This window comes from Myotis myotis, unplaced genomic scaffold (genome assembly GCF_014108235.1).
Source record: "Myotis myotis isolate mMyoMyo1 unplaced genomic scaffold, mMyoMyo1.p scaffold_m19_p_3, whole genome shotgun sequence".
Taxonomy (NCBI): Eukaryota; Metazoa; Chordata; class Mammalia; order Chiroptera; family Vespertilionidae; genus Myotis; species Myotis myotis.
Genome location: NW_023416335.1, coordinates 159,979,370 through 160,006,012, shown reverse-complemented (window position 1 = coordinate 160,006,012; position 26,643 = coordinate 159,979,370). Strand labels below are relative to the sequence as shown.

The window sequence follows — 26,643 nt, the reverse complement described above, 5'->3', positions numbered from 1 at the left end:
CTGGGAGGAGTGGCTGCCAGGAGTGAGAGACGAGCGGGCAGGCCGACGAGAAAGGAGAGGAGCAGAGGGCGGGGGAACCGGCCGGGGGAGGAGGGGAGACCGAGGAGGCGGCTCTGGCTGCGCGCGGCAGCGGCGGCGCGGAGAGCTGGGACCGGGAGCCCAGAGCTGGGCAGCGGGAGAGGAGCAGCCGCAGGAACTGCAGCTCTGCCAGCTTGGGCTGAGCCTAGAGATACCGGCCTGGCTGGTCCAAGCCAGCCGCAGGTGGGAAGGGGCTGGGATGGGGGTGAGGGTCTTCCGGTGAGGGGCTGAGGCTGAGCCGCGGTGCTGTCTCCTCCCTCTGTTCCGTAGACAGAGGCTGAGCATGGAGCTGTCCCCTTGCAGCCCTCCCGAGATGCTGGAGTCGGATTGCCCGTCACCCCTGGAGCTGAAGTCAGCCCCCAGCAAGAAGATGTGGATCAAGCTTCGGTCGCTGTGAGTCCCCGGCCCGGAGTGGGGGGAAGGGATCTCAGGGCGCCTGGAGAAAGGGGGAGGGGGGGCGCAGGAGTCGGGCTGGTGGATGTTTTCCGGCACACATGTTGGCAGGTGCAAGGAAACACACTGCTCTGACACGAGTGGCCAGGCACATGTGCAAGGCATGTGCTGGCTGGGTAGAGCAGGTTTAGGAGTTGCAAAGCTGCCGATGTGGACCCCCGGTGAGACGCAGCGCGGAGAGGATGTGCGGTGCAGTGTGTCAGGGCTGCAGACCGGCAGCATCCAGGAGGCGCCAGGCTGACTCACACGTATCCATGTGCAGGGTTGTGCAGATGTGAGACACATCACATGTGTGTGTGCATGAGTGTCTGAGGGTCACAGGGATGTTTGTAGAATGATTGCACACAGCTGCAGATGCAGTGCACGGGGATTCTAGTGCCAACCTGTGGGTCATATGAACCTCTGCTGGGATTGGTGGCTTCTGCCTCCTGCATCCTACATGGGGTGGAGGTTGGGGGACCCCCATACCTGAGCTGCTCCTTCCTCTTGAGGCCTGGAGCCCCACTCTGCACTTCTCCTGGGATCTGGAGAAGTGGTAGAACCCCTACCTAGGATCTGGAGGAGGGGGGTAGGGTCCCTGCCTGGGAGCAGGGAGGTGAAGAATGATTGGTAGGGCAAGGTAACTGTCCAAGTCTGTTTGTTGCTATTGCGTCTCCCTAGGGTCTCCAAGCACATTTAGGCACCTTTTCTCATTGTTGCAGGATGAGGGCATGTGGGAAGGAATAAGCGAGGAATAAATGAGGGAAGTCCCAAGGAGGAGAGGAACTTTTCTTCCTGTTCCTGAGAAAGAGAGGGTCTGGTCAAATGCAAGCCATGCGCCAACCTCCCAGTCAGCTGGGAGTGGGTAACCCCCGCAGTCTGTTGATTCTTAAGCAGAGAACAAGGGAAGGTGCTCCTCTCCCTCATATGACCCCCCATCGACCCAGGAAAGAGGCTGTGGATGTTTAACGAGGGAAGACAAGTAGCATAGCCCCTAAACCCAGTTCCTCCCCAGTATCCTCAATAGTGAGCACTGAAGCTTCCATTTCTGGGCTCTGGCCGAGAGGGAGAGATGAGGTAGGAGATGGCTAGATGCTTATGATTGTGTTGTTTTAAAAAATACTTCAACTGCGGCAATAAGATGATGTCTTTTTACTGGGTGGTGGGACCGATTCATATACTAGCTGCTTGGAGAGGCCTGAGGGAGAACTGAGGCATAGTGGTAACAAGGCTTGGAATCCAAATGTGCTTCGCAGTTCACCCCTTTGCTGCCTCCAGCCAATGCAATTTGCGGGCTCTCTGAAGCGCAGCCTTGGAATGAGCTCTGGGATGAAGAATGGAAAACCAGATTGAATTGATTTTTGTTGGGAGGAGCGCTGGTTGATTCTTGTTAGAAAACTGTGCTAGTAACTGTTAATAAGATCCGAAGAGGGACAGGTAAGGAAGTGGTTGAAAGGCAGAAAAGGGGCCTCAGGGTCTATAATTCGAGAATTCAAGGCATCCTGGGATGACCCCCTCTTAGCGCTAGTGGTCATCATGTACTTCCCCAGCCGCTATTCCAGGTAACAGGTCCTGCAAAAGAGCAGGTTTTACCATCTCCCTTTCTAGCCAAAAGTCTTTCCTGGAGGCAGATTGCTATTTCTTCTGATGTGAGAAGTTCTCATTGGCGAGAGAAGAGGATCCCCAGAGGAGGCACTGAAACCTGGGGAGCGGAGGGAGCAGAGGCGCTGCCCCTACAAAGTGTGTTAGTTGACCTGTCCTTACAGGAGAGGGTGGCAGACAAGGATCACTAATTATATTGATTAGATTATCTGGTTTCACGCACTTTAGCAATCTGAACCTTAAGAGTGCTAGCTTATGCGTAATAACGTACCCAGAAAAGTACCATCTCCTCAAGTCCCACCAAGACAGAGTCCCAATCTCACTTCCTCAGAGCAGAGAAAGATCTTGGTATCAAGGGAGATCCCAAGTTGATGGGTGACTGGATTTGGCCCTGTTTGAATATTGGGGAGGCTTTGCCAATCAGATGAAGGGAAATAAAAGGACTTAGGACTAGGGTAGGCGAGAGAGACTCTCCAACTCTCAGGGTTGAGGGCTAATCAAAAAAGGCATTCCTACCGAAACCGGTTTGGCTCAGTGGATAGAGCGTCAGCCTGCGGACTGAAGGGTCCCGGGTTCGATTCCGGCCAAGGGCATGTACCTGGGTTGCAGGCACATCCCCAGTAGGAGATGTGCAGGAGGCAGCTGATCGATGTTTCTAACTCTCTATCTCTTTCCCTTCCTCTCTATAAAAAACTCAATAAAATATATTTTAAAAAAAAAAGGCATTCTCTCTTTTAGGTGGAAATAGAACACCCCTTCCTCCAACCCAATACCACCTGTTCCCAAATGGGCTTGAGTGGGAAGGGGTTGTTTAGTCTGGAAATGGGGGGGTGGGGTGGATGAAAATAATTATCTCAGGACTGGGTACTGAATAGAAATGAAAGCAGATGGAGTATATCTATATCTATCTATATCTATATCTATCTATCTATCTTTCTATCTATCTATCTATCTATCTATCTATCTATCTATCTATCTATCTATAAAGGCTTTGATTCCCCTACTCAACATATCCTATATCCATTATGCCCTCCCCTTCCCCCCTATACTCTTTTAATTTCTAATTTAGGACATCTAGACTCTCTTCAGGGAGGCCAGGCCTGATGTTTTTGCCCCTGGTTAAAAAGTGATATAATAGCCCTGACCGGTTTGGCTCAGTGGATAGAGCGTTGGCCTGCGGACTAAAGGGTCCCAGGTTCGATTCCAGTCAAGGGCATGTACCTTGGTTGCAGGCACATACCCAGTGGGAGGGGTGTGCAGGAGGCAGCTGATCGATGTTTCTCTCTCATGGATGTTTCTAACTCTCTATCCCTCTCCCTTCCTCTCTGTAAAAAAAATCAATAAAATATATATTAAAAATGTGATATAATATAATTGTGCAGGGCACTTTCTTTCTGGGAAGGGCATCCCAGGAATTTTGTTCCCACACTAGCATGCTGCCAAAGATAAATCCAGAATCTGGAGCATATGAGCTGGAGAGTCCCTAACTGGGGTTTCATCTCTACCTAGCAGGAAAATGTTCCTAACTAAGCAGACTCAAGCTGAGACATGAGAGGCTGGGGCAGGCAGTCTGGAGATGATGGGTTGACCAGGATGGTTTTTAGCATCTCTCATCCTAAGATGAAGGAATTGACTTCTCTGAGACCTGAGGGCTTTCAGGAGTAAGGGGGAAGGTCAGTAGGAGTAGAAGGGTTTTTTATGTCTTTTGGGAATCAAGAAAAACTATGAGTAGAGATTGGTTTGCTACCCTTAGCTCATTCATTCATTCATTCAACAACTATTAATTTTCTCCTGTGTGCCATGTGATGTGCTGGATGCGGGGGATATAGTGCTGCACAAAATGAACACAAGCCCTGCTCCTATGGAGCTTGTAATTTGGGTCAACTCCAACATTTTGATACACCTGTTCCTCATTTTGATACTCCCACTCCAGTGGTAAAAGTCTACCACTCTGGTTTCTGCTTAATCTTTTCCTTTGGGGGTTACAGGAAAGTACAAGCATCACTCTCTTCTCTCTGCTTCAGTTTATCCTGGAATTTTACAGACAGAATCTTCCTCTTCCTTTGGGATAGTACAGACACAACCCCTTTCTCCACATGGTACACACTCAGGACTCTCAAGGTCTAGGCTCAATGTCATAAGCTGCTGTTCAAGGTCATTAAGGCGAGCTGTAGCAAGGACCCAGTTGGGGATTATTTTTGCCCATCTTGTTTCGTCAGTCTAATGTGGTACCTGGAATATCATAGGCACTCGATAAATAAAAGAAGAAACAAATGAACGAATGGTTATCTTTGAATATGTCACCGAGCCCAGGTCTGACTCTGATTCTGTGGTGCGTGTGTTCCTGCGTGCATTGCGGGGAGTAGGAAATGGGGGTGGAAGAAAGGGCGATGTTGTTTTTTGAGAAGGTGATGTTTAAAAGGTGTGGGGTTTGAGTGCCTGAGAACAGAGCCTGGGACTGAAGGAGTTACAGAGAGGATACATAAACGACGTTATTTGGATGTGTGAACGAGATGTATCCGCATGATTGTGAATGCTCGACATGTTTACATACGATTCTGGGTAAAGGTTGATATATGTGCTGGGGAGTTTGTGGAGCCGGAGTTCTGTGACGATGTCTCTTTGTTTTTATGTTTATAAATGGCACGTGTGATGATAAATATGTTGGGAAGGTATGCTGAATTAGGGTATGCTGAATGCCTGAAATTGTTCTATGTAGGAATGAGATGTATGTGTGTATGTGAGTATGTGTGTAGGTAATGGGATAATACGTGTGTGTGATCTTGTGTATGTGCTTGTGACACATTTTTTGACAGTCCTGGGGAGATCAAATGGGTAGGAGGGGAAGCTGAGGGACAGAACGGGGGACGGATTTATCCCCCCTTTTGTCCTCATTTTGTGTGTGCCCCATGAGTGATCTTCTGTGGCTCTTACCAATTTTGAAAACTGTGCTGCTGTCCTCCTTTTTCTGCATATGGCTGCGGAGCTGTTGTGAAGATTGCAGGGTAAACTATAGCTCCGTGGGTCGCTGGAGAAAAAGGAGCATCATTTCTCCCAGGTCTTAGCGAGATGATTTTTAGTGCCTTCCTCCCCGGATCAGTCCTTCCTCCTTTATTTTCAACCATAGCAAAGGGACTTTCTCTTCCTTGGGTTTATATCTCTCCCCACCCTCCGCCCCCATCAGATGGCTTCCATCTCTCTATTCCCCCCATCAGCTTTGTCTGAATGAGGCATCCGGATGGTAGAGGGTGGAAAATTTCTGCAGTAAGCTGAGGGGAGGTGCAAAGACAGGGAAAATCAATTCAGACCAAAGGAAGAAGTCCACAAATGCCTGGTCAGAATAGGTGGCTGGAGAGAATCAGGGAGGCAGGGCTGTAGACAATCATTGGGGATATTGGGAGATTAGAGTTGGAGTTCATGTTTCCACTCTGCCTGATCTTGAAGTCACACAGTCTCTCTGAATCTCAGTTCTTTATTCATTGTCATCCATATGAAAGTGACTTCTGATACAGTCTGGAGTTCTTTCAGTATGGGAGTAAGAATAAATGGGTGATCATTGGCTTGGATGGGGAGAAAAATAAAGATTCAAGAGGCAGGAATATGAATTACTTAGTAGGTTTGAGTCCCAGTGTCTGGGACATGATTTGGAAGAGTCTTGTTGATGAATGGTAGTCTGGAGCAGGCGAGGCAGGTGTCTGAGCTTAGAGACTAGAAGGTTGGCTGGGGCTGAGGAAGGGCTGACCTAGATAGAGCGTGGGCCACTGAGGTCAAAAGGAAGAGATGATAGCCCTAGCTGGTTTGGCTCAGTGGATAGAGCATCGGCCTGTGGACTGAAGGGTCCCAAGTTCGATTCCAGTCAAGGGCATGTACCTTGGTTGTGGGCTCCATCCCCAGTGGGGAGTGTGCAGGAGGCAGCCGATCAATGATTCTCTCTCATCATTGATGTTTCTATCTCTCTCTCCCTCTCCCTTCCTCTCTGAAATCAATAAAAACATATTTAAAAAAACATATTAAAAAAAGATGATACGCCTTATCATCTCTTTTCCGTGGAAAAACTAGAAGTGAGTAGAGCAATTGCAGTTCTAAGACATGGTGTGTGTGGGAGCCCAGGGACGGCCACTGGAGAGCTCTGTGAGCACTGGAGGAATTCCCCTCCGGCGTTTGTCCTCAGTCCCCAGGCCTGGGTGTCACATGACCAGGGATGCCACGTCCTATTTTAGAGAATCTCTCAAGTCCCTTAGAACCCAAATATCTCCACCTGCTCAGGAGCCCCAGGAGGCCAGTTGGAAAGACAGACAGATCCCACATTTGAGGTGGCATGTATCCCTCTTGCCAGGAGGGGGGTGAAGTAGCTGGGGATGCTATGGGACTGGAAGGCCAGGTGAGACTCAGGAGGAGAGAGGCCTGGATGTCTCTAGACCCTTTCCACCTGCCTGCTGCCCAGGGGGTTCCTGACGTCAGCGAATTGAGTGCTTGTTTTCCATCCCCCCCCTGGTTTTTGGCCGCCGCCACCAGACTTTGAAAGAGGAGCGGGAAGACTTTCCTCTCATAGGGATCATTGAGGATTTGCTTCCCACTTCTCTGCTCCCTCTGTTCTCCTCTTCTTTGATTCTTCCTGCATCCTTTCCTCTGTCCCTTCCCTCCTTTGTTCACATCTTTCTTGGCTCCTCTTTCTCTGCAAGGTCCGTTTCGCTCTCTCTGGTCCCACTTCCTCTCTTCCTGTTCCCTTTGACTTACCCTCTTGCTCTCACCTGCAGTGTTCCCACTCCTCGCTCACCTTGGCTAGGCATCAGAAACCCTGGGGCTTCCCCCACCCGGTGGTGATGGTGCAGGGTAAGTTTGCTGCAGGCACCCCTTGGGGCCACCTTAGGAGTCCAGCGTCAACCCCTGTATTCTGCAAGGCCTTTCTTTTACCTTCTCAGTGACCTCATCCTCCCAGCGCCTCCAGGAAGGAAGCCAAGTAATTGCCTTTGGATCTCAGGGGGCTGATTTTTCTCAGGTACGGAATTTCTAACTCTTCAGGACAGCAGCAGAGAAAGAGGGACAAAACCAGGGCAGCAGGTGGGGTGCAGGTGAGACAACTGGGAGACTGGAAGTTGTTAGATCATGAGATTGTCCCCCAAGGGAGGAAGACTTAATGGTCTGAGAGAAGTGGGAGAGAATCCTGGGAATGCTGAGGGGGGGCAAAGATGGGAACTGAGGGGGGAAGAAAGGCGACTGAGAAGGGAAAAGGAAAAAAACAGATGCTATCCATTCAATGCAGGGAAATAGATCCCTAATGCCAGTGCTCTTGCCCCTCTAGTACCCCCACCCCCAGCCCTGCAGCTGCTCCTCTCCCCTGAGTGTCTGCTGCATCTATGAAGCTTATCCCTTTCTGGGAAGAAAAGATGAGAGTTGCCTTTACTTCAGCATCCCAGACCTGGCAAAAGTCCACTGAGGGAATGGGAGTGGGGTTTTGGTGGAAAAACAGGCTTGGTGGGAAAAGGGCCAGGGCATATGGGGGGAGGGCTGGCGGCATGGGCAGGGAGAAGAGCTAGAAAGGGGGGCTTCAGGTGGTGCTGTGGATGCAGCCAGGCTCCCAGGTCAGTTGATTCCACAGCTGCAATGAGTAGTCAGATTTGCAAATAATTATGGCTGCAGTGGAATGAATAGGCTGCCAGCGGCTGATGGCACCATTTAGGTTGGGAAGGGAGCGTGGCTTCCTGGGGGCTTAGTGCGTCTCTGGCAGGCAGGACCTGGGGGCTAGAGAAGCTTCTCCTTTCATTCCTGTTGCTTAGCTTCCTTGCTCCCCTGTTGGTCAGCTCTTGTGGATCTAACTTGGCACCATCTCCCTAGTTCTCGCCTCTATGCCCACTTTGTTTGGAAACTTCTTGGGGCCCTGACTGAGTGAGCTCACGTGCCAACAGTGTTGCCAAGTTCCCGAAGCCCAGACTGTCTCTCTACCAAGCAGTAGCTTTAGAAATTCCAATCTGAAAAATTAAAATAAATCAAATTGTACCAGACTCACCCCCAAAGATTTTTCTGTTCTGCCTGTTCTCTTCCTTTCTGTTTTTCTTTGAAATGTCAAGAAAATTTGCCGTGTTTTTTTGTTGTTTTGTTTTTGATTTTTATTGTAGCAAGATGGATTAATGATAGGTATTCAGGAGAACTTCCTGGAAAGTTCATGGAGGTTAGAATGTGACCTTTCTATGATAAAGAAGAAAGCCACTCTCCTCCTTTAAGAACCAGGTTAGGGATGAGTTGGGGGAAGCGTTGATGAACTTGAACTCAGGATGAATCGAGACCCAGGCATCCTACTTCCCTGGTGTCTCCACCAGGGAATACAGGCACTGCATCTGAGAACCATAAAGTTTACAGAGGAGGAAGCTGATGCCATCGATAGTTGGTAAGGTGAGGGGCAGGGCTGGGACCAGACACAAATTCCACTGATCCCCAATTTAGTGCTGTTCCTGTCACACCTGCAGTCAGTCCCTTGCCAAGTTTCCAACTCACTTTTCCACCCCAGGCTGCTTTTAACATCTGTTAGGCCTCCTGGAAGCTGGACATCTGCTGGCAACATCTGTTGGGATGTGGTTTGGAGGGTCGGTGGGGTGGTTCACGTGGAGGTAGTTAATGAGCAGAATTAAACAGTGCAGGGAGGGAGAAGAGGGGTGGACAACGGAAGCAGAGAAAGAGTTCTTCTGGACTGCGCCTTGGGAGCCCCTTCTCTGACTCGTCTTCCTCTTGCCACCCCTCCCAGTTCCTCCCTCACTCAAGGGCTAAAGACGGAGGGAGAAGGGACTCATTTGTGTGCTGGGCTGGGAGCCAGGATATTGGGTCTTTTTTGGTCTGGACCAAGGCTCGAGCTGCTTAGATTACCCCCTTCCTCATCTGACCTGAGCTGTGCTGGGCTGTTGCTAGGAAGACCTGCTAGAAAGGGCTTCTGGTCAGGAGGCAGAGGGGGCTTCGCCTTCAGACACAGGCAGGGGTGAGCTGACTCCTTTCCCTCTTCTTCGGTATTTCTCAGACCCTCTTTACAGCTCCTTTCTGATCTCCCTTCCTTCCCTCCCTGTGCCTTAGTACCTCCTGCTCCTCTCCCTCCTTTCCCTCCACTCACCTGGTTTCTGTCCTTCCCCGCTAACCCCCAGTCTTCCACAGGCTCTGCCCCATTCTCCCCCCACCCTCCCTCCACCCAGCTCCTCTGGCCAGTGCCTAGAGACCGCTGCCATGTCAACCTGCCACCTGCTACCTCCTGGGATGGCACCCCAGCTCTGCCACTAGGGGGGCTATTTTTATCTCTAGAGCCACCCCCGCCACTGTGCCCAGCCAGCTGCAAGAGCCAGGCTGCTCATATAGCAATGGGAAGCCAGGGGTGAGGGGAGCACCAGTGCTTGGATAGGTAGAGATCTGCTGTTCTTGGCTTCTGGCGCTCCATGCTCCATATATTCTCCAGCTTCTGCTTCCACTGCCTCCTGACCCCTTTGTCAGGAGTAAGGAGTCGGGGAGAAGTCCCAGACATCTGGAGTGGTGGGAGCAGGCTTTTCCACAGCAGGGAGCCTGGGTACAGGAGTGGGCCTAGGGGACTTTGTTCATGGAGGACTCTTACTAAACATTTGCCGAACTAATGAAATAAAGGATTGGATTAAATAATCTTTTGCTTCATGCATCACTTTATAGTTCCCACGGTGCTCTTCTGTGGGCTTATTTGATCCTTGTGAGAATTCTGTGAAGCGTGCATTATTTACCCATTACACAGACAAGGAAGCTGGAGCTCAGAGTATCTTGCCCAAGGACACACACAGTGATAAAGTCTAGGCAGAAGGCTCCTGATTTTAATTCATGTCCTCTTCCTATTGGATTTGGATAATTTCCTTCATTCTCTCAATTTCTGAGATTTTGGAGCCTTGGAGCCAGTTAATCTCTTCCTCAATAACCCTCACACCCTACCTCCTTCCCTCTCCCTCTCCCTCTCCCCACCCCTCCCTTAGACCCTTCTTCTCTGACCAGAGGCAGTATCTCCTATCCTTTGTTCATCCCATCCCAAGTCCAATCCTTCAGTGCAGGTGGGGAAAGCTGGGGGTGGGCCAGGAAGGAGGCATGGTCGTTGGGCTCTTTGTTATTTTAAAACTAAATTTAAGGGCTAAAGGAAAATCCATGCTGGACTGTTGGTTGGAGTTGTTATAGATATGCCCTGCCTACCACCCAGGGGACAGTTTCCTTAGCTTGGGCAGAGGTAGAATGTGGCGTGTGTGTGTATATATGTGGGTGAGTGGATATGTATGATTTTTTTTCACCAGGAAGGGATGGTGGTTTACTGATATCTTTCCTTATTAGGAACAGTTACAGTAATAACTGTTATAATATAACAGTAATAATAATAATAATAATAATAATAATAATAATAATAATAAATAATCTGGGTTAAGTGATACAGCACATATGTCTGTGGGGGTGAGCAGTAAACAGTCATTTGTCCAACCAGCTTTGGTTCTACTGGGCAAGAGAGCAGAGGGATGGGTATCCTCTCCAAAGCTTTCCTAGTCTAAGAAATCTCTACTTCCAGTAGGAGGGTTGAGGTTAGTGCCTACTTGGTTAAGGTAACAGGGCCTGGAGTGAGGGCCTGGAGTGAGGGGAGGGCGGGGAGCTGCCTGGCTTGGTGTTTGTGCTGTACCAGGCTGTGTGCAGCTGCCCGCACTCCCACCTCCATCCTCTCCCTCCAAGCACGCATGGCCACAGAGTAGGCCAGATGACTGTCCCTCATCTCCTGGGTGGCAGTTCTGGGTCTCGGACTCTGGGTCTAGTCCTTTCTTTTTAAAAACACTAACGTGTGTGTGTGTGTGTGTGTGTGTGTGTGTGTGTGTGTGTGTTGGGGGGCACAGAGGAATGAGATGGACGCACAGAGTGTGGGTTTCAATTTTTCCCAACTCGGAAGCAGCCCTGCCTCATGGCTACCGGGAGTTCACTGGAAAACAACTTGTAGATATTTAACCTCTATTCCTCCCCTTGCTGTTGAATCCCGCTTTTACTTGCCCCATTACTCAGTGGAGCTGAGAAACAGCAGGTTCCCAAACTTCATTTGTTTATAATCTTTCAAGGCTTTGGCACAGTGACAAGGTATTTTAATTTCTCCCTGCTTTTGGGGGGGCGGGGGAGGGAGGGAGAAGACTTCCTGTCATAAAATCCTGGCGCTTGGCCTGTTTCTTCTCTTTTCCCCTTTTCTTGTCATACTCATCCCCACCGGTCCCCTGTCCTCATTTCCACATGGCCCCAGCCCTAGACCCTAGATTTAGGAAATTGCAGTAGCGCAGAACTCTCTTCCTTGGATGTGTTGGGCTTCACTCCCGGCTTTCACCCTTAGCCCCGCCCAGCCCCTCAGCTGACCAATCGTAGCCCAATGCACTTATATTGGTGATGTCATCTCTCAGCCCACCCAGAGGCGGGCTGGGGCTGTGTGCTAACATCCACTTGGCCCCGGAGGCCAGGTTTTCTTCCCAACCTGAGCAAGAGCAAAGAGAGCCTGGAGGAGGAAGAGGGGGTTTCTCTTTGGCCATCCCATCACTTCTCTTCTTTTCCAGTTAACTCAGTTATCCCCCAATCCCTGCTTTACAGATGAAAAACCTGGGGCTGGGAGTGTTGATGTAACTTGCCCAACCTCTTGGTGTCTGTGAGCAAGTCCTCCTGATTGTCATACACTGCTTGGGTGTGTGTGTGTGTGTGTGTGTGTGTGTGCGCGCGCGCGCGCGCGCGGGGGGGGGGGGTAGAGTGTGTGGGGGGGGGATAGGGGCTTCTCTCCTGGTTGGAAGGTCACTGGGTAAGGATCCCCTGATCCCTGGCTTCAGCAAGCTCCTCCCCTGCAGTTTCTAATCCTCCTCCTGCTTGCTTCCATTCTTTCAGGTGGGTTAAAGCTCATCTTGAAGAACGGCCATGGAAAAGGCTCCTGGGAGGGCGCCTAGTCTGACCCCTCTGGGGGGGCTCTTGCAGAGTCCCTTCCCCTCCTACTACAGACTTCCTCTTAGGACAGATTCAGGATGGTCCCTGTCCCTCACCCTTAAGCCTCCTACTAACCCCTTCTCCTCAAAGAGGAGCCCCACCTCCTCAGAGCAGGGCCTGGCCTGTGCTATTTCTGTCCTTTCTGGGATTTTTCTGAGAACAGATTCTTGTTTTCAGTTCTTTTCAGATGTGAAACTTTTCCCGTGGCCTCTCACCCAGTTGCTGTGGGCTGGGTCTCTGCCTCATCACTGCCTTCTTCCTCCAGCCAGGCTCCTCCTGTTCCCCCCCAACCCCCCAAGTTCTCTCTGGTCAGTCACTCAATTCTGCGGAGACCTGGAGGAGGAAGTTAGGGGCCCAAGAGGGCGCCATTCCCCTCAGGGGCTCCAGAGTTCTGGGGGCAGCATATTGATGCCCTGAAGTAGGAGACTTTGATTCCCATGGCAAATCCTGTTCCTGTGCAGAGGAGCCACCTCCAGGGCCCCATCCTCCGGTAGGCGATAGGCACCGGGGTGAGGAAGGGAGAGGGGAGGAGGATGGCAGGCTGCTGTGGGTCCACCAGTTGTAATTTGGTGGAGGGGAGGGATTAAGACTTGACATTTATTTAATGAATATGTTGTGTGCGGGTGTACTTCTCTTCCATCTTTTACCCCATCCATCTTGCCCTTTACCTCATACTCTTCCTTACCCACCTCCCCTTCCTTTTTATCACTTCTTGACTACTGCAGGTGTCTTAGTAGACTTTCCCTCCTTTCTCTGCTTCCTGACCCCCAGCATCCTTAGGACCTCACATTCCTCTGACATCTCTTCATCTGGTCTTAAGAACCCAAAAGGAAAATAGGATTCTTCTCACAACTCTCAGCCCCTGGGCTTAAGGCTGCCCTGTGCTGAGCCCCCTATTTACAGTGATCTTTTGGGGAATGTAGATTCTGGAAGTAGTGCAGGGATATTTGGAAATCGCCAGATCATCAGCCATATGGTAATTCAAAGAAAAGAACTGGTGGGGGCTGAGGAAGCTGAGCTCTTTTGGGGTTTAAGGATTATTACTGCCTAGAACCTTTTCCAGCTGGATACCCAGAGCTGGAAGACACTGGGACCTTCCAAGGGTTAGGATCTGAGGCTTTTCCCATGGTGCAGGGGCTGAAGGTAAAGGAGAAGAAGTGGTGGTGGTGAAACAGAGTTAGGGGTGGAGGTGGAAGGAATGTTGGGGAAGCTTCCAGTTTTCCTTAGGTTTGGATGAGGATTGGACAGGGTTGAGCATCCAGTTTTGCAGGGAAAGGGACCCATCCCTGACAGATTCTCCGAGGACTGAGTCAGAGGGGTGGGAGTAAAACTGATGTAGGGGTGGGAGTAGGATTTCCTGCAGAAGAATGGTGAGGTGAGGACTTTGGATGGGTCAAGGGAGATCTTAACTCTGAAGGATTTTAGAATCAGAGAGGCCCCTGCCAGGCCAGAAAGTGCCCTGTGGGGGTTCTATAATTTCAGGAAGGTGAAGTTCAGCACCTGGATCCTTCCAGCTGCCTGAGTCCAGGTTCCCCTTCTTGGACTCCCCATTTGACAAATATATCCTTTAACCTTTCTTTCCCTCTCGCTTTGGGAGTCTGCACTGGTGGTGTCTGGATTGTGTTGGGTTCAGATTTCAACAGGAGCAATTAAGGAACTCCTGGACGGGATCAGAGGTGGAGGCAAGAGGAGCTTGGAGGGAGAGTGTGTTGAAAGGCAGCCCAAGATCTCACTCTTCTCCCCAGGCTCTCCATTACACAGAAACCCGGCTGAGAGCACAATTGTGAGTTCTGGCAGATAGCTCTTCACCTAATGAATCAGCCTTCTTTCCCATTTATTTATTTAATGAACGTTTACTGAGCACGTATTGTGTGCTCTGCACACAGCAGCCAGGATAAACAAGTCCCTGTCAGTGCCATCAAGACACTCACAGTCTGCTAGGGGTTGCCGGACACTAACACTTCATGAAGGGTGGATGGCTGGCCCAGCTGGTGTGGCTCAGCGGTTGAGCGTCGACCTATGAACCAGGAGATCATGGTTTGATTCCTGGTCGGGGCACATGCCAGGGCTGTGGGCTCAATTCCCAGTGTGGGGCATGCAGGAGGCAGCTGATCAATGATTCTCTCTCATCATTGATGTCTCTCTCTTTCCCTCTCCCTTCCTCTCTGAAATAAAATATATATATTTTATTTTATATATTAGATATAATATATTTTAATATATATATATTAAAAAAGGATGGATGACTAAGATTCAAGAAGCTGTGATGGAATTAGTTCCAGCCTCTCCAATCTAATTACAAGATTGCGCTCCCTCTGCCCAACACTTCTGGTGTTTGGGGCACCGTTAAAGCTCCAATAGTGTGGGTTGTAGGCTTGCTGACCTGACTGAGATTGACAAGTTGTATGACCTTGAACGAGTCACTCAACCTCCCTCATCAGGTGACTGTGAGGCTCAAATGAGGGTTGTACTTGTAAAGGAGGATCATGACCATTTTCATTCTCCCATTTCCTCTGTTAGGGGACTTCCTAAGTACCAGTCTCCATCCAAACGAGACTCTCTTCTGGACTTGGGATAGAGAAGTCAGGCGCTGCTGGATTTGAAGGGAGTGAGCCAGGAGCTGGGTAGGGACAGCCTGATGCTGGTCAGTTAATTCCGATTCAAGTCACATTTACAAAGACCCGGAGTATATGCCAGGCCTTTTGCATACATTATTTCATTTAATCCTCTTATTAACAGCCCTTCACAAGTGGTTTATTATCCTCTTCACTATTTTATAGGTGAAGGAATTGAGGTTCCAAAATAAAGTTCTCAAACTTGAGTGTGCATGAGAATCATCTAGAATGTTTGCTAACTGCAGATCCCTGAACCATACCCTCAGCTATTCTGGTTCAATAGGTGTGTAATGAGACCTAGAATCTAAAATTTTCATAAGTATCCCAGGTGGTTCTGATGTCAGTGGTCTACAGGCCACATCTTAATAGATACTGATTAAGAATTAAGAATTAGTGACTTGCCCAAGGGCTCAGAGTCAGGTTTGATTGCTGCCTCCCCACCCCCCTCCACTCCCATTGTGAGGATAAAATGAGATAATGTAGGAGAAAGCGCTTTTAAAAATGTAGAGCTGGCAGCATTGTTAGCGATTATGCGAATCCATGCAAATGAACACCTGTGGGCTTGACTGTTCACTTTGGGAGTCTGCGCTGAGATGTGTTTTGAGAGGCGGGTGGAGGAAAAAACTTTGGCGGAGGGCGTTGGCCTCTAGGGGCAGAGCGTTTGGTTGTAAGAAGGGCTGACCAATGTGGAAAATTAGGGCTAGGACAGGCATCTGGGGGGAGGTGGGACCAGAGGCCTTTCTTCCTAGGTTGTGTGTCCCCAGATTTGAGGGCCCCTGGCCACAGGGACTGACTGACCAGGAGAGGGAAGCCTGGCTTGAGCCTGGGCCCCAAAGGCAGAGTGTACCTTTTTGTTCTGCGATGGCTGGGGGGCACTCTGGGAGATGCTGGCTCAGGTCCCCCTTTCTAGCTCATTGGCTGGAAAGCCTTTTCTGTTTCTATCTACTGAACTCCCAGCTGGGTCTGAGCTTTACTGAACTCAGCCTCTAACAGTGACCCACTGTTTGCACATGGAGGGGGTGCAGCAGAAAGGCTGGAGGTGGGATTTGAAGCAGCGCCTCCCTCTCCTCCGTCTCCAGGAGGCTGCCGTGTCACCTCCCATCTCCCTGCTTTCCCTCCTGCCCCATGTGCAGACAGGTCTTCAGCCAGGTGAGAGTTGGCCAGTGATGCTTCCTGGGGCTGGCTGGCTGTTTTGGGCACCCCTCTTCCAGAGCTGATGAGACCCTAGGATTCCAGAGCTGCTTTCCTTCAGGAATGCCATTGTTCTTCCTCCCCCTGCGTCCCTGGGAATTGATGCTAATTTCAGCCTCTGGTCCCTGACTCATTCTCTTCTGCTCCCTGACTCAGAGGGTGGCCTTGGGTTTCTAAACCCCCTCTCAGTGGGGAATTGTGGTGGCCACCATTTCACCCCCATTTTGGTGGGGCTGGCAGGGCAGGGCTGGAGGAAGGAGCAAAGGGGAAAGTTTAATCGCTTTTTTTTAACATCACCATGAAGGCAGAAAGCATTGTTTGCTTTGTGACTGCCTGGGCTGGACTCAACAGACTTCTAAGAAGCCTCCCAGTTAATCACCAACCCCCAGAATTCGTGAGTGCAAACTGTGGGGGATTGTCCCTTCAGGCAACACATTCAGTAAGTGAGACCCCTGGCCCCATGTCCACCACTCTTGCTCTGGGGGAGCTGCTGCAGGGCTGTGGTACGGGATGGGTCACCCGTTGCCAGAGGTTCTCTCTGGTACTGCCCCGGGCAGGCAGGGGTTAATCCTGCTTTGTCCTGGTTGATGGATTCTGGAATCATAATCCATTAGCTCTGCCTGGATGGAGTGAGGCCAGGAGAAAGCACTCAGATTGCTCTTTGTTCTGCGTCTTTGCCATCCTGCCGGGGACAGAGGGGCTATGGACATGTACCTCCCTCCCCATCATGACCTAGAGACACAGTGAGAGAGTCTTGGGTCCTCTTTTGCTCTCTGTTGATCCCAGAGCCCTCTCTCATGGGGTAAATAAGCAGTTTCAGCGCTTGGTTATTCAGACTATGAAACAGACCATCCCAAAAACTTCCCCCCAGGGGCTTGTACCTGCCTAATTCTGCTGAGCCCCGGCAGTCTGAACAAGAATGTTCAGGAATCACTGATTAAAGGGGAGTGTTAAGAGGTAGAGATTCATGGGGACAATGGAGTCAGGAAAAGCCTGGAATTACACCTGGGTGGGGGTGGGGGTGTAGATACATTTAGTATGGTCAGTGGCAGTAGCCTGAGATGAAAAACATTAGCTGCTCTTAGTCTTACTGTTAGAACGGTCAATGATTTATGGAAGACCAAAGGTATCCTGCCCGCATGACAAGGTAGCAGTGCCTAAGCAGGATGTCTGTGTCCCCCGCCCCTTCCCAGGCTACGCTACATGGTGAAGCAGCTGGAGAACGGGGAGGTCAACATTGAGGAGCTGAAGAAAAACCTGGAGTACACAGCGTCCCTGCTGGAGGCCGTCTACATAGACGAGACGCGGTGAGAGTGGTGACAGTGGAGATGCTGGGCAGGGAGACCTACCCACGGAGGAGGAAGATACCAGACAGACACAGTAGTCCAGACCCTGGGGGCCAGAGGAAGCTGGGGACAGAGACCTGTGCTGGGGTCAGAGTAGGAAGGAAGGGTGAGATGGGCAGAGAGGAAGAGCAATAGGTAGAAATACTGCAAAGGTAAAGAGGCAGAGAAACAGACACAGAGTTGTAGAGATGGAGGCAAACAGGTGTCAAGAAGGAGAGAAGACTGTTGCCTTAAAGCTCATCTGGCCCCAGCCTCCCTCCCGGTGTGGAATCCCTCAGGCCCTGCACTGCCCAGTGTGGGAGCCACTGGCCTCATGTGGCCATTGAGACTTGAAATATGGCAACTGTGAACCGAGACGTGTATGTATTTGTAAAATCCATGCTGGATTTTCAAGACTTAGAAAAGAGAATATAAAATATCTCATCAGTATATGTTGTATTGGTTCCACATTGAAATGACAATATTTTGGGTGTATTAGGTTAAAGACAGTTTATCATTAAAATGAATTTCATGGTTTTTCTTTTTTTACATTTGAAATGTGGCGACTGGAAAACTTAAAGTTACTTACGCGTGGCTTGCATCTTATTCCTGCTGGACAGTGCTGCTGGTCGCTAGCATCCCTGACGGGTGGTATTCCAGTGTCTGCTTGGACACTTCCAGAGCTGGGATGCTCACGACCTCACGCGGTGACCGGTGTTATGACTGGGGACATGAGATAGAGAAACAGAAAGAAAAAGACACAGAGAGAAGAGCAGGAGAAGGGAGAGAGCTGGCCTGAGCGTTGCTGAGGGTGTGGTGTGGCCGGGCCCAGGGTCCCTGGGTTGTGGAGGCGCTTCTTGTCTTTCCTCTTTGATGCCCTCTGGTGCCTCAGGCAAATCTTGGACACAGAGGATGAGCTTCAGGAGCTGCGGTCAGACGCTGTGCCTTCCGAGGTGCGGGACTGGCTGGCCTCCACCTTCACCCAGCAGACCCGAGCCAAAGGCCGCCGAGCGGAGGAGAAGCCCAAGTTCCGCAGCATCGTGCACGCCGTGCAGGCTGGGATCTTCGTGGAGCGGTGAGGCTCGCCCGCCCTCGGCCTCCCTCTGTCTCTAGTCCCGTCCCTCGTCCCCAGCCACCCTGGTCCTCCAGGCCCCGCCAGTGGCATTGGCCCCACATGTCCAACTGATCAAACCCCACCCCACAGACCTTCACACCTGGGCCTCTTTCCACTGTTTTCCCCTAGGATGTTCCGGAGAACGTACACCTCCGTGGGCCCCTCCTACTCCACTGCGGTCCTCAACTGTCTCAAGGTGATCCTGGGTTTCCGGGAAAGAGGAGAAAGTCGGGGTGAGGAGGTGGAAATAGTCGTTGGGACTTCCAGACTCTGTTTAGGGGGTGTTTTTTGCCTTCCCTTTTAAGTATTGTTCTCGTGTTCCTCAAAACAACATGTGCCCACTCCAGAGGCAAGCTCCTGCCTCTTCGTGTAACACGGAGCGATGTCTGGGAAGGAAGGAAGAAGCCCGCTTCACCACCTCCTTGTGTACTGCTTCCCAAGACTCTGTAACCATGGGAAAGTCCTCTCCGCTGCTGCTAGGAGCCCCCCTGGGCGTCGCCCTCCTAGTCTGTTGCTTCTCCACAGAACCTGGACCTCTGGTGCTTTGATGTCTTTTCCTTGAACCGGGCAGCCGATGACCACGCTCTGAGGACCATTGCATTTGAGTTGCTGACGCGGCATAACCTCATCAGCCGCTTTAAGGTTGGGTCATACCCTATTCCCGCCTTTGGGCATGATTCTCCACGCCCATTACTCCTGTTCTAGAAGATTCCCAGCCAGTAGATTCCATAGGATCTCTCACTTAGTCCCATCATCAGGGGAGTCTCCTCCTGCCCACTCCAGTCCAGCCTTTCTTTCACTTGCTGCAGTCCCAGCCTCTGACCTTATTTTGTGCCCTAGGCTAAGATTCTAGGTGTGTAACTGTCTAGCCCAGGATTCTGTTCTCTCCCCTTTGCTTTCTTTCCCTCTAACTTGACCTCTCCAGGCTGGTTTGCCGTTCATCTCCTCCTTTCAGCTGTCCTGCCTCCTGCCTGTGGACACCAGAGGCCTAAAGTCCAGATGCTGTCAGTCCTTTGGGACTAGAGTCTCTCCATGTGCTTGGGGGCAGGGGGAGGGGATAAAATTGGCCACAGCCACCTGGCTCTCCCACCTAGTGCTAGTCTCCGTCCAAGGAATTTTCTGGAGAGGATCAGCTCTTGGCAGTGCTGGGTAGGACTGTGTGAGGGGAGGGAGGGTGTGTGAACTCCATTTGCTCCTCAGCTTGGCCAGCCAAGAAGAATATAGGATTAAAGTCCTCTCCAGATCCTGTGCCAGGAGGGAATGTCTTTTGGGAATAGAGGCTGGAAAAAAACATTTCCACGTGGAAAACCACAGTTGGCAGTAGAGGGCGAGGGGTGTTGAAGAGTCGCAGTGGGGACTTAGGGGGGGCAGGCAATAGATGTTAGCGCAGAGGAAACCATGTGTTCTGAGGGCCCATGTCGGGGTGGGAGTGGGTGAAAGGAGAGTGGTGAGGGCCCCTCCAGAGGACTTTGAAAGGTCATCCTGCCACCCTGTGCCCCATTTCACCGTAAGGACCACTGGGCCGCTGTGCATGTCTGCCTTCCTCCGCCCACTCTGCCTTTCCAAGGGCTCCCAAGAGGGCTTCCAGGCCTTTCCCGAGGTGCTCAGGTGGGACTTTGTTCAGTGCCTTCCTGAGGCCTGTCCTTCTTAGTTTTCTTTTCTTCCCTTTGATCCTGCCTAGAGAATAGCAGGGTCCTCTTTTTCTCCGGCTTTTCCCAGCTCATGTTTCTCCAAACTGGTTCTCGGGCATATTCCAGACACCAGTTTCTTTTAAACTCTGCTTCCTTACCTGGAAGGACTGGTTTTGGGGGGACCCTAAGAGTAATTGCATCAGGTTAGGATTGGCCCAACCCCAGTCCTAACCTGAGAGAGGGGAGTGCTTATTGCTTTAGTGTTCACTCATGGTAGATCCCCCAGTTGGAGCTATCCTTCTCAAACTCCACATTCCCTTCCTGGACACCCAGCCCTCCCCTCCCCCTTCCCTTCCCCTCTCCTCCCCATTCTCCTTCTCTTTCCTCCCCCTTCCCCTCCCACTCCCACTCTCCCTCCCCCTTCTCTTCCCTTCCCTTCCCTTCCCTCTTTCCCTTCCCTTTTCTCCAGGGACACCATGGCAATGAAACAGTAAGGGCAGTTGTCATGGAAACAGCCCTTTAAAAATCCCTAAATTTGGGACACAGCCCTCCAGGGGTCGGGGTGGGAGACATTAGGGTCTGATTGATGAGTGACACGTACTCTGTGTCTAGTCACTTTCACTCATCTCTACAGAAGCTTCCTCAGGTCCTGAACCTTGCTCTCCTCCTTGCCTCAGGCGATCCAGGGACAGGTGCAGACACCAGCCCTGCCCTCTAGGAGCCTTGAGCCTTTGAAGGAGGCAGGCATACCCCAAGGGCATATGCTGGACCGAGACAGAATTGAATAGCTTGTGTGTGTCTGGGTCGTGGGAGGCTTTCAGAGGAGCGGGTAATCTACATCTGGCTGGAAGGGTCCTCTCTACATCTTCTTATCGTTTACCCTGCTTCTGAGCCCTTATCCGTGGTATTGGATTGGGTTGGGGTGCGTGGTTGAAAGGTAGGAGGGAAACTGTCTTTCCTTTAAAAAAAAATCTCCAGGGAAATAATAATACTTGTAGTTACTCTTTAGAGAGCACTTCCTAAGTGCCTTGTACTTATCTCATTAAATTCAAGGGGGGAGGTGGTATCTTCATTCCGCAATTAAGTCTCTGAGGCACAGAGAGGCATGCGACTTGCCCAAGGTCGCGTAACCAGCAGGTAGTAGAGCCAGGATGTGAGCCTAGGTTCACCTGACTGCTGAGCCAGTGCTCTCCCTGTGCCACACTGCCTTCTACAGAAAAATGGCATTGCTGATCTCAGACCTGGGCCTCCTGCCATTCCTGCAGATCCTCCACGCAGCTCTATTTCCTCCCTCCTGCTGCAGATTCCCACTGTGTTTTTGATGACTTTCCTGGATGCTTTGGAGACAGGCTATGGGAAATACAAGAACCCTTACCACAACCAGATCCACGCAGCTGACGTTACTCAGACAGTCCACTGCTTCTTGCTTCGCACAGGGATGGTGGTAGGTGCCCTGGAGACCACCCTGCTGTGACTGGGGGCTTTATGGCTGCATAACTGGGGTGTATACTCCCATTTCCCTCCTTCTCTCTTTGGTTCCTCCTTTGGCATCACAGTTTTCAGAGTCAGATTGGACTTACTCTACAGAATTCCTGGGTGCACCATAATTTCACAGGATGTGTGCTGGGATGCAGTGGGAATGTTGCAGGTTGGAATGGAGGAGGGTCTTTGGTCATTCCAGGAGCTGAGAAACCTGGCTGCATTAGCCCAACAGCTGGCCTTGAAGAATGGAAGGGTGGTGTGAGCGGTCTAGCCTGTATGTGGAGATTTGGGGGCAGTGACTCAGAGAGGGTTGGCCCCCTCCCATCCTCTGTCTCTTTCTCCCAGCACTGCCTGTCAGAGATTGAAGTCTTGGCCATCATCTTTGCAGCAGCCATCCATGACTATGAGCACACAGGCACTACCAACAGCTTCCACATCCAGACTAAGTGAGGGGCAGGGTGTGGCAGGGCAGGAGGGGCCGAATGGAAGTGGGGAGGTTGCCAGAATTTCCATTTAACAGGGGGCTGACCATGATGACCTTTGGCTTTGCAGGTCAGAATGTGCCATCCTGTACAATGACCGCTCAGTGCTGGAGAATCACCACATCAGCTCTGTCTTCCGAATGATGCAGGACGACGAAATGAACATTTTCATCAACCTCACCAAGGATGAGTTTGTGTGAGCAGAAGCCAGGAGTGGGCATCCCTACAAGACCCCCTCACCCAACCCCCTCTCTCTACTACCTGGATCTCCTGCCACCAGTGCTGTGGGGCTAATCACTCTTCTGGTTCTGCCCATTCAGGGAGCTGCGGGCCCTGGTCATCGAGATGGTCTTGGCCACAGACATGTCTTGCCATTTCCAGCAAGTGAAGTCCATGAAGACAGCCTTGCAGCAGCTGGAGAGGTGGCATCTGGTGGGGTGTGGCTGGGGCTAGGCCAGAGCAAGGGGTGTGTGAATCGGGGGGCATACACATGGGTGATTGGTGTGCCAAGTCTTTACCTGGATGTAGAAGCTCTCCTGGCTCCAGATAGCTGAGTGTATCTGTGTGTGTGTGTGTGTGTGTGTGTGTGTGTGTGTGTGTGTGAGACGTGTGTGCACATGGCCCTGGGTTTAGGTACAGTCTAGGCAGCTGGTATACTGGAGAGCACTTTGGGCTGGGAGTCTGAGATGGGCATTATCATCTCAGCTTCAGGACAGACTTACTCTGGAATGCTGGGAAAATCATTCAATCCTTCTGGACTCATTCCCTTATCTGTGAAATGTGAAAATGATATGCCTCCCTCCTCAACAGCTTGCCACCAGTTCCTACTATAAGCAGGCTACTGAGAGAGTCATGTGAGGTAAAAGACAAAAACACAGAATAAAGGCCATAATTACATCCACTGTTGCTTAAAAGTGGGAGTATCTAAATGTGTGGGAGTTGCTAAATGTGTGTAAGAACGGACTATGTGTGTGTCCTGAAGGCGTGTGCTAGTGTGCCTACGTGTGGGAGAATGTGCTGTGTCAGAGCATATCATTGTTAGAAAATAATAATTATAATAATAATAATTATAGATAACATCTACTGAGCACTCACTGTGTGCCAGACACTTTCCTAAATACTTTTATATAGCATGCCATTTAATTCTCAGAACAATTCTATGTAGCAGATTCTACTATTATTTCCACTCAGGATTGAGGAAAATGAAATTCAGCAAATTTAAGTAACTTGCTCTGTGTCACACAGCTAGTGTGTGATAGGTGTAGTGAGGATTGAACCCAGACCTCTGCTTCTAAGAGCCTGGACTGCTTGCTGTGTGTGTGTGTGTGTGTGTGTGTGTGTGTGTGCGCTTGCGCTTGTGCTTGTGTGTATCCTTAGAGAGTGTTTGAAGTTACCTGAGAGGACCTGAGAGAGGGCATGTGATGGGGAGTTAGGAATGGTCCACATTTCCTTTTCCTAAAAGCCCAGTCTCCCTTCTCTCGCCATCTGCCTTGACCAGGATTGACAAGTCCAAGGCCCTGTCTCTACTGCTCCATGCTGCAGACATCAGCCATCCGACCAAGCAGTGGTCAGTTCACAGCCGCTGGACCAAGGCTCTCATGGAGGAATTCTTCCGCCAGGTACCATGGCATCCTTGCCCACCCCCTGCCCATGGGCCTTCTCTCGCTTGGTTTTCCATACTCCCACTCCAGACCTTCATTTAGCAACCTGCAGCTCCTGACCTGACCCCAAACCCGGGGGATAAACTGTCATCGTCCTAAGAGCTGAACAGTGGTTGATGAGAGGTGCATCCCGTTTGCCTATCACTCATTTCCAGGTCACAGGCACTCAGAGTGGAGGGGATGGAAGACCAGCAGGCTTAGGGAGCCTCCTTCTTCTCCTTTTCCCTCTGCTAGGTACCTTCCAAGTCCACTTTGAGTGCCTGGGGAACATTCCTTTTCTACCACAACAACCTCCTACCACCCCAGCTTCACCCTGGGTCTGGTAGTCTGAGGTGCCCGCTCCAGCTTTCCCACCTGTCTTCTCCCCCAGGGTGACAAGGAGGCAGAGCTGGGTCTGCCCTTCTCTCCGCTGTGTGATCGCACTTCCACTCTCGTGGCACAGTCCCAGATTGGTGAGTATCCTTTCTCGCAGGGAGGAGAGGACTGTGAAGGGGAAAGAATGCTGTGTGGGGCCTGGGCCAGGACTTCCCCAGGTCCCCAACCTCAAAGCCATTCTTCCCATAGAGGCAAGCCTGCTGTGCTAGGGCATGGGGTCCTGGGTGGAAGGCCAGGGGCGTGCAATGGTGGGGAGGAGTTCTCTGAGGTCACAAATGCATCATCCCAAAGGCTGCCTTCATTGGGAACTTTTCAGCCATCGGTTACTCTGTTTTACATGCAGACAAGGGTCACAGCCATGCTGGCCACATCCACTACCCAGCCCTCCAGGTAAGACATCGTCATGGTGTTCCCCTCTGCACTGCAGGTTTCATCGACTTCATTGTGGAGCCCACATTCTCTGTGTTGACCGACGTGGCTGAGAAGAGTGTCCAGCCCTTGGTGGATGATGACTCCAAGTCTAAAAACCAGCCCAGGTGAGGATGACTGGGGTAGCCCGGCCTCCTGGTTCTGGGAGAAGGGAGTCAGACTCACAGAGGGCGGACCCCCAGGGAGGAGGTACAGCCATGGAAGGGGTGGTGGAGAAGCAGGCTACTCCAAACAGGAGAGCTGCTGTGCTGTGTGTCACACACAGGGGCGGAAGGATGGGGCCCTGTGACCAAACGCATGTGCTTGCACCTGTATTCCCTCCACCATATTTTTGTTTCTTCCATTAGCTCTGTTTATTGCCGTTCTGCCAATCTTGTTTTTATTTTCCTTCTAGTAAGAGGGAAGGTGTGGGGAGGGAGGGGTGAAATCTGGGAGGAGGGGGACAAGGACTTGGAAGGTACCTAGCAGAGGGAAGAGGAGAAGAAGGAGGCTCCCTAAGCCTCCTGCTGGCCTTCCATCCCCTCCCCTCTGAGGGCTGTGAAGGTGGTTCTGGAGTGGGCTGGGTCCCACCTCTGAAGTTGGTTGGGGGGGGGCTGCTTCTAGCTTTCAGTGGCGCCAGCCTTCTCTGGATGTGGAAGTAGGAGACCCTAACCCTGATGTGATCAGCTTCCGCTCCACCTGGACCAAATACATTCAGGAGAACAAGCAGAAATGGAAGGAACAGGCAGCAAGCGGTGGGTACCATTGTGGGCATGAAGCCGTGGGAGGAGGTGGCTAACGGAGTAGTAGCAGGTCCATTTCCCTCAAGCCCCTGGAGCAGCCGTTGACTCCGAGTTGGGAATAGAGCTGATCAGACTACAGTTAGATGACAGGAAAGACTGACCAGCTGATTGGCCAGAACTGTTCTAGAATGAGAACTGGAGAGAGAACAGGGACAACCATATTCCACAACCAGGGGCCGTGTGCACATTGCGGCCTGTGAGTGGTGCTCCTGCAGATTAGGGTCACTTGGTGGCCACGGCTGGGAGTCTTTCCTGTATGTGGGAGTTGAGATTGTGATTAGCAATCTGAAGGCCCGAGAGGCTCTCCACAGGTGGCCGGGGGTTGAAGATAGGAGGATGCATGAGAATCTCTTACTTTTCTCCACATACTCCTTGGTTCTGGGGAAAACTACTTCTTGGTCTGGCCTCAGCTTCCTTCATGCCCCTCTGCAGGCATCACCAACCAGATGTCCATTGACGAGCTGTCCCCCTGTGAGGAGGAGGCCCCGCCCTCCCCTGCCCAAGATGAACACAATCAGAATGGGAATCTGGACTAGCCTGGGGCCGGCCCAGGTGAGCCTGTCATGGTGGAGTGGGAGGGTCTTGATGTTGGGCGGGGAGTAGAGAGAGCTGGGTGTCCAACACGGCATTTTGAAGAGTTATCTCTGGGGTTCAATGGATGTGAGGTTCTCCCTCCCTCCTTCCAGGCAGGAGAGTGGTGGAAGTGAGCACATAGAACTGAGTCAGGGCGTGAATGTGAAGCCAGGAAATCCTCCCAGCTCTCTGTCCCAGTCCCTGCATTTGGAAAGCAGGTAGCTCTTCAGAGAAGGGTGGGGCCTGAGCAAGGCTAGAGCCATCCAGGTAGCACCTTTGTGAGGGCTCGGGAAAAGGAACCAGCCGGGGCACAGGCTCTATGAGGTTGGTTGGCACGACTTCGATTGCAGCTCTTGCTCACACCTTGGCTGAGTAACCTTCTGCAAGGCATTCTTTTGCACAATTATTTGTGGGACCGAGTGGGGATCTGGGCGGGACTTGGAGAAGGTAAGTCAGGCTGGAAATAAAGGCAAAGGTCCGAGCACTGAAACTTCCCCCTCTTTCCCCAGGTCCTCATTGAGTCCCAGTGTTAGATGTCATCAGCACCATCCATCGGGACTAGCTCCCCCATCTGCTCCAAGGGAGCATGAAGGTCGAGGAAGAGACAACCCACCCGAAGGCCAAATGCCAGAGAATGTGGGGTTGGGGAAGGGCCCCTCCCCACCTGACACCCATTGGGCCATACTTTAATCTCCCGGCAGCAAGACTGGGGAACTTCAGGCTCCCAGTGGTCACTGTGCCCATCCCCCTGCCTCTGGACTCCCCCGTGGCCAGATGGATGTCTGGGGAAGGGGAGCTTCCTGCAGGCTCCCCAGGGTTTGGGGGGAGGGTCAGAGATGCCAGCCCCCTGGACCCTCCCCCATCCTTTTTGCCTCCAAGTTTCTAAGCAATAAATTTTGGGG

General features: G+C 51.4%; 1 protein-coding gene across 3 annotated transcripts; it reads left to right on the top strand.

Annotated features, from left to right (window-relative positions):
- On the top strand, positions 1–26,377 carry PDE1B (phosphodiesterase 1B). 3 transcript variants are annotated; one of them, XM_036301353.1, is made up of 16 exons: positions 1–261; positions 382–471; positions 17,081–17,194; positions 18,105–18,287; positions 18,456–18,522; positions 18,852–18,968; positions 21,261–21,401; positions 21,785–21,885; positions 21,992–22,117; positions 22,242–22,343; positions 23,420–23,540; positions 23,953–24,034; positions 24,385–24,493; positions 24,990–25,120; positions 25,601–25,720; positions 26,251–26,377. In XM_036301353.1, exons 2-15 carry the CDS (start codon positions 392–394, stop codon positions 25,702–25,704), a joined length of 1,578 nt encoding a protein of 525 aa, XP_036157246.1. In that variant the 5' UTR covers positions 1–261; positions 382–391; the 3' UTR covers positions 25,705–25,720; positions 26,251–26,377. The 3 variants fall into 3 exon arrangements, with proteins under 3 accessions (XP_036157246.1, XP_036157245.1, XP_036157247.1); XM_036301352.1 differs by having other exon boundaries at positions 349–471; XM_036301354.1 differs by lacking the exons at positions 1–261; positions 382–471 and adding an exon at positions 12,409–12,571.
- The last annotated feature ends 266 nt before the right edge of the window (positions 26,378–26,643 follow it).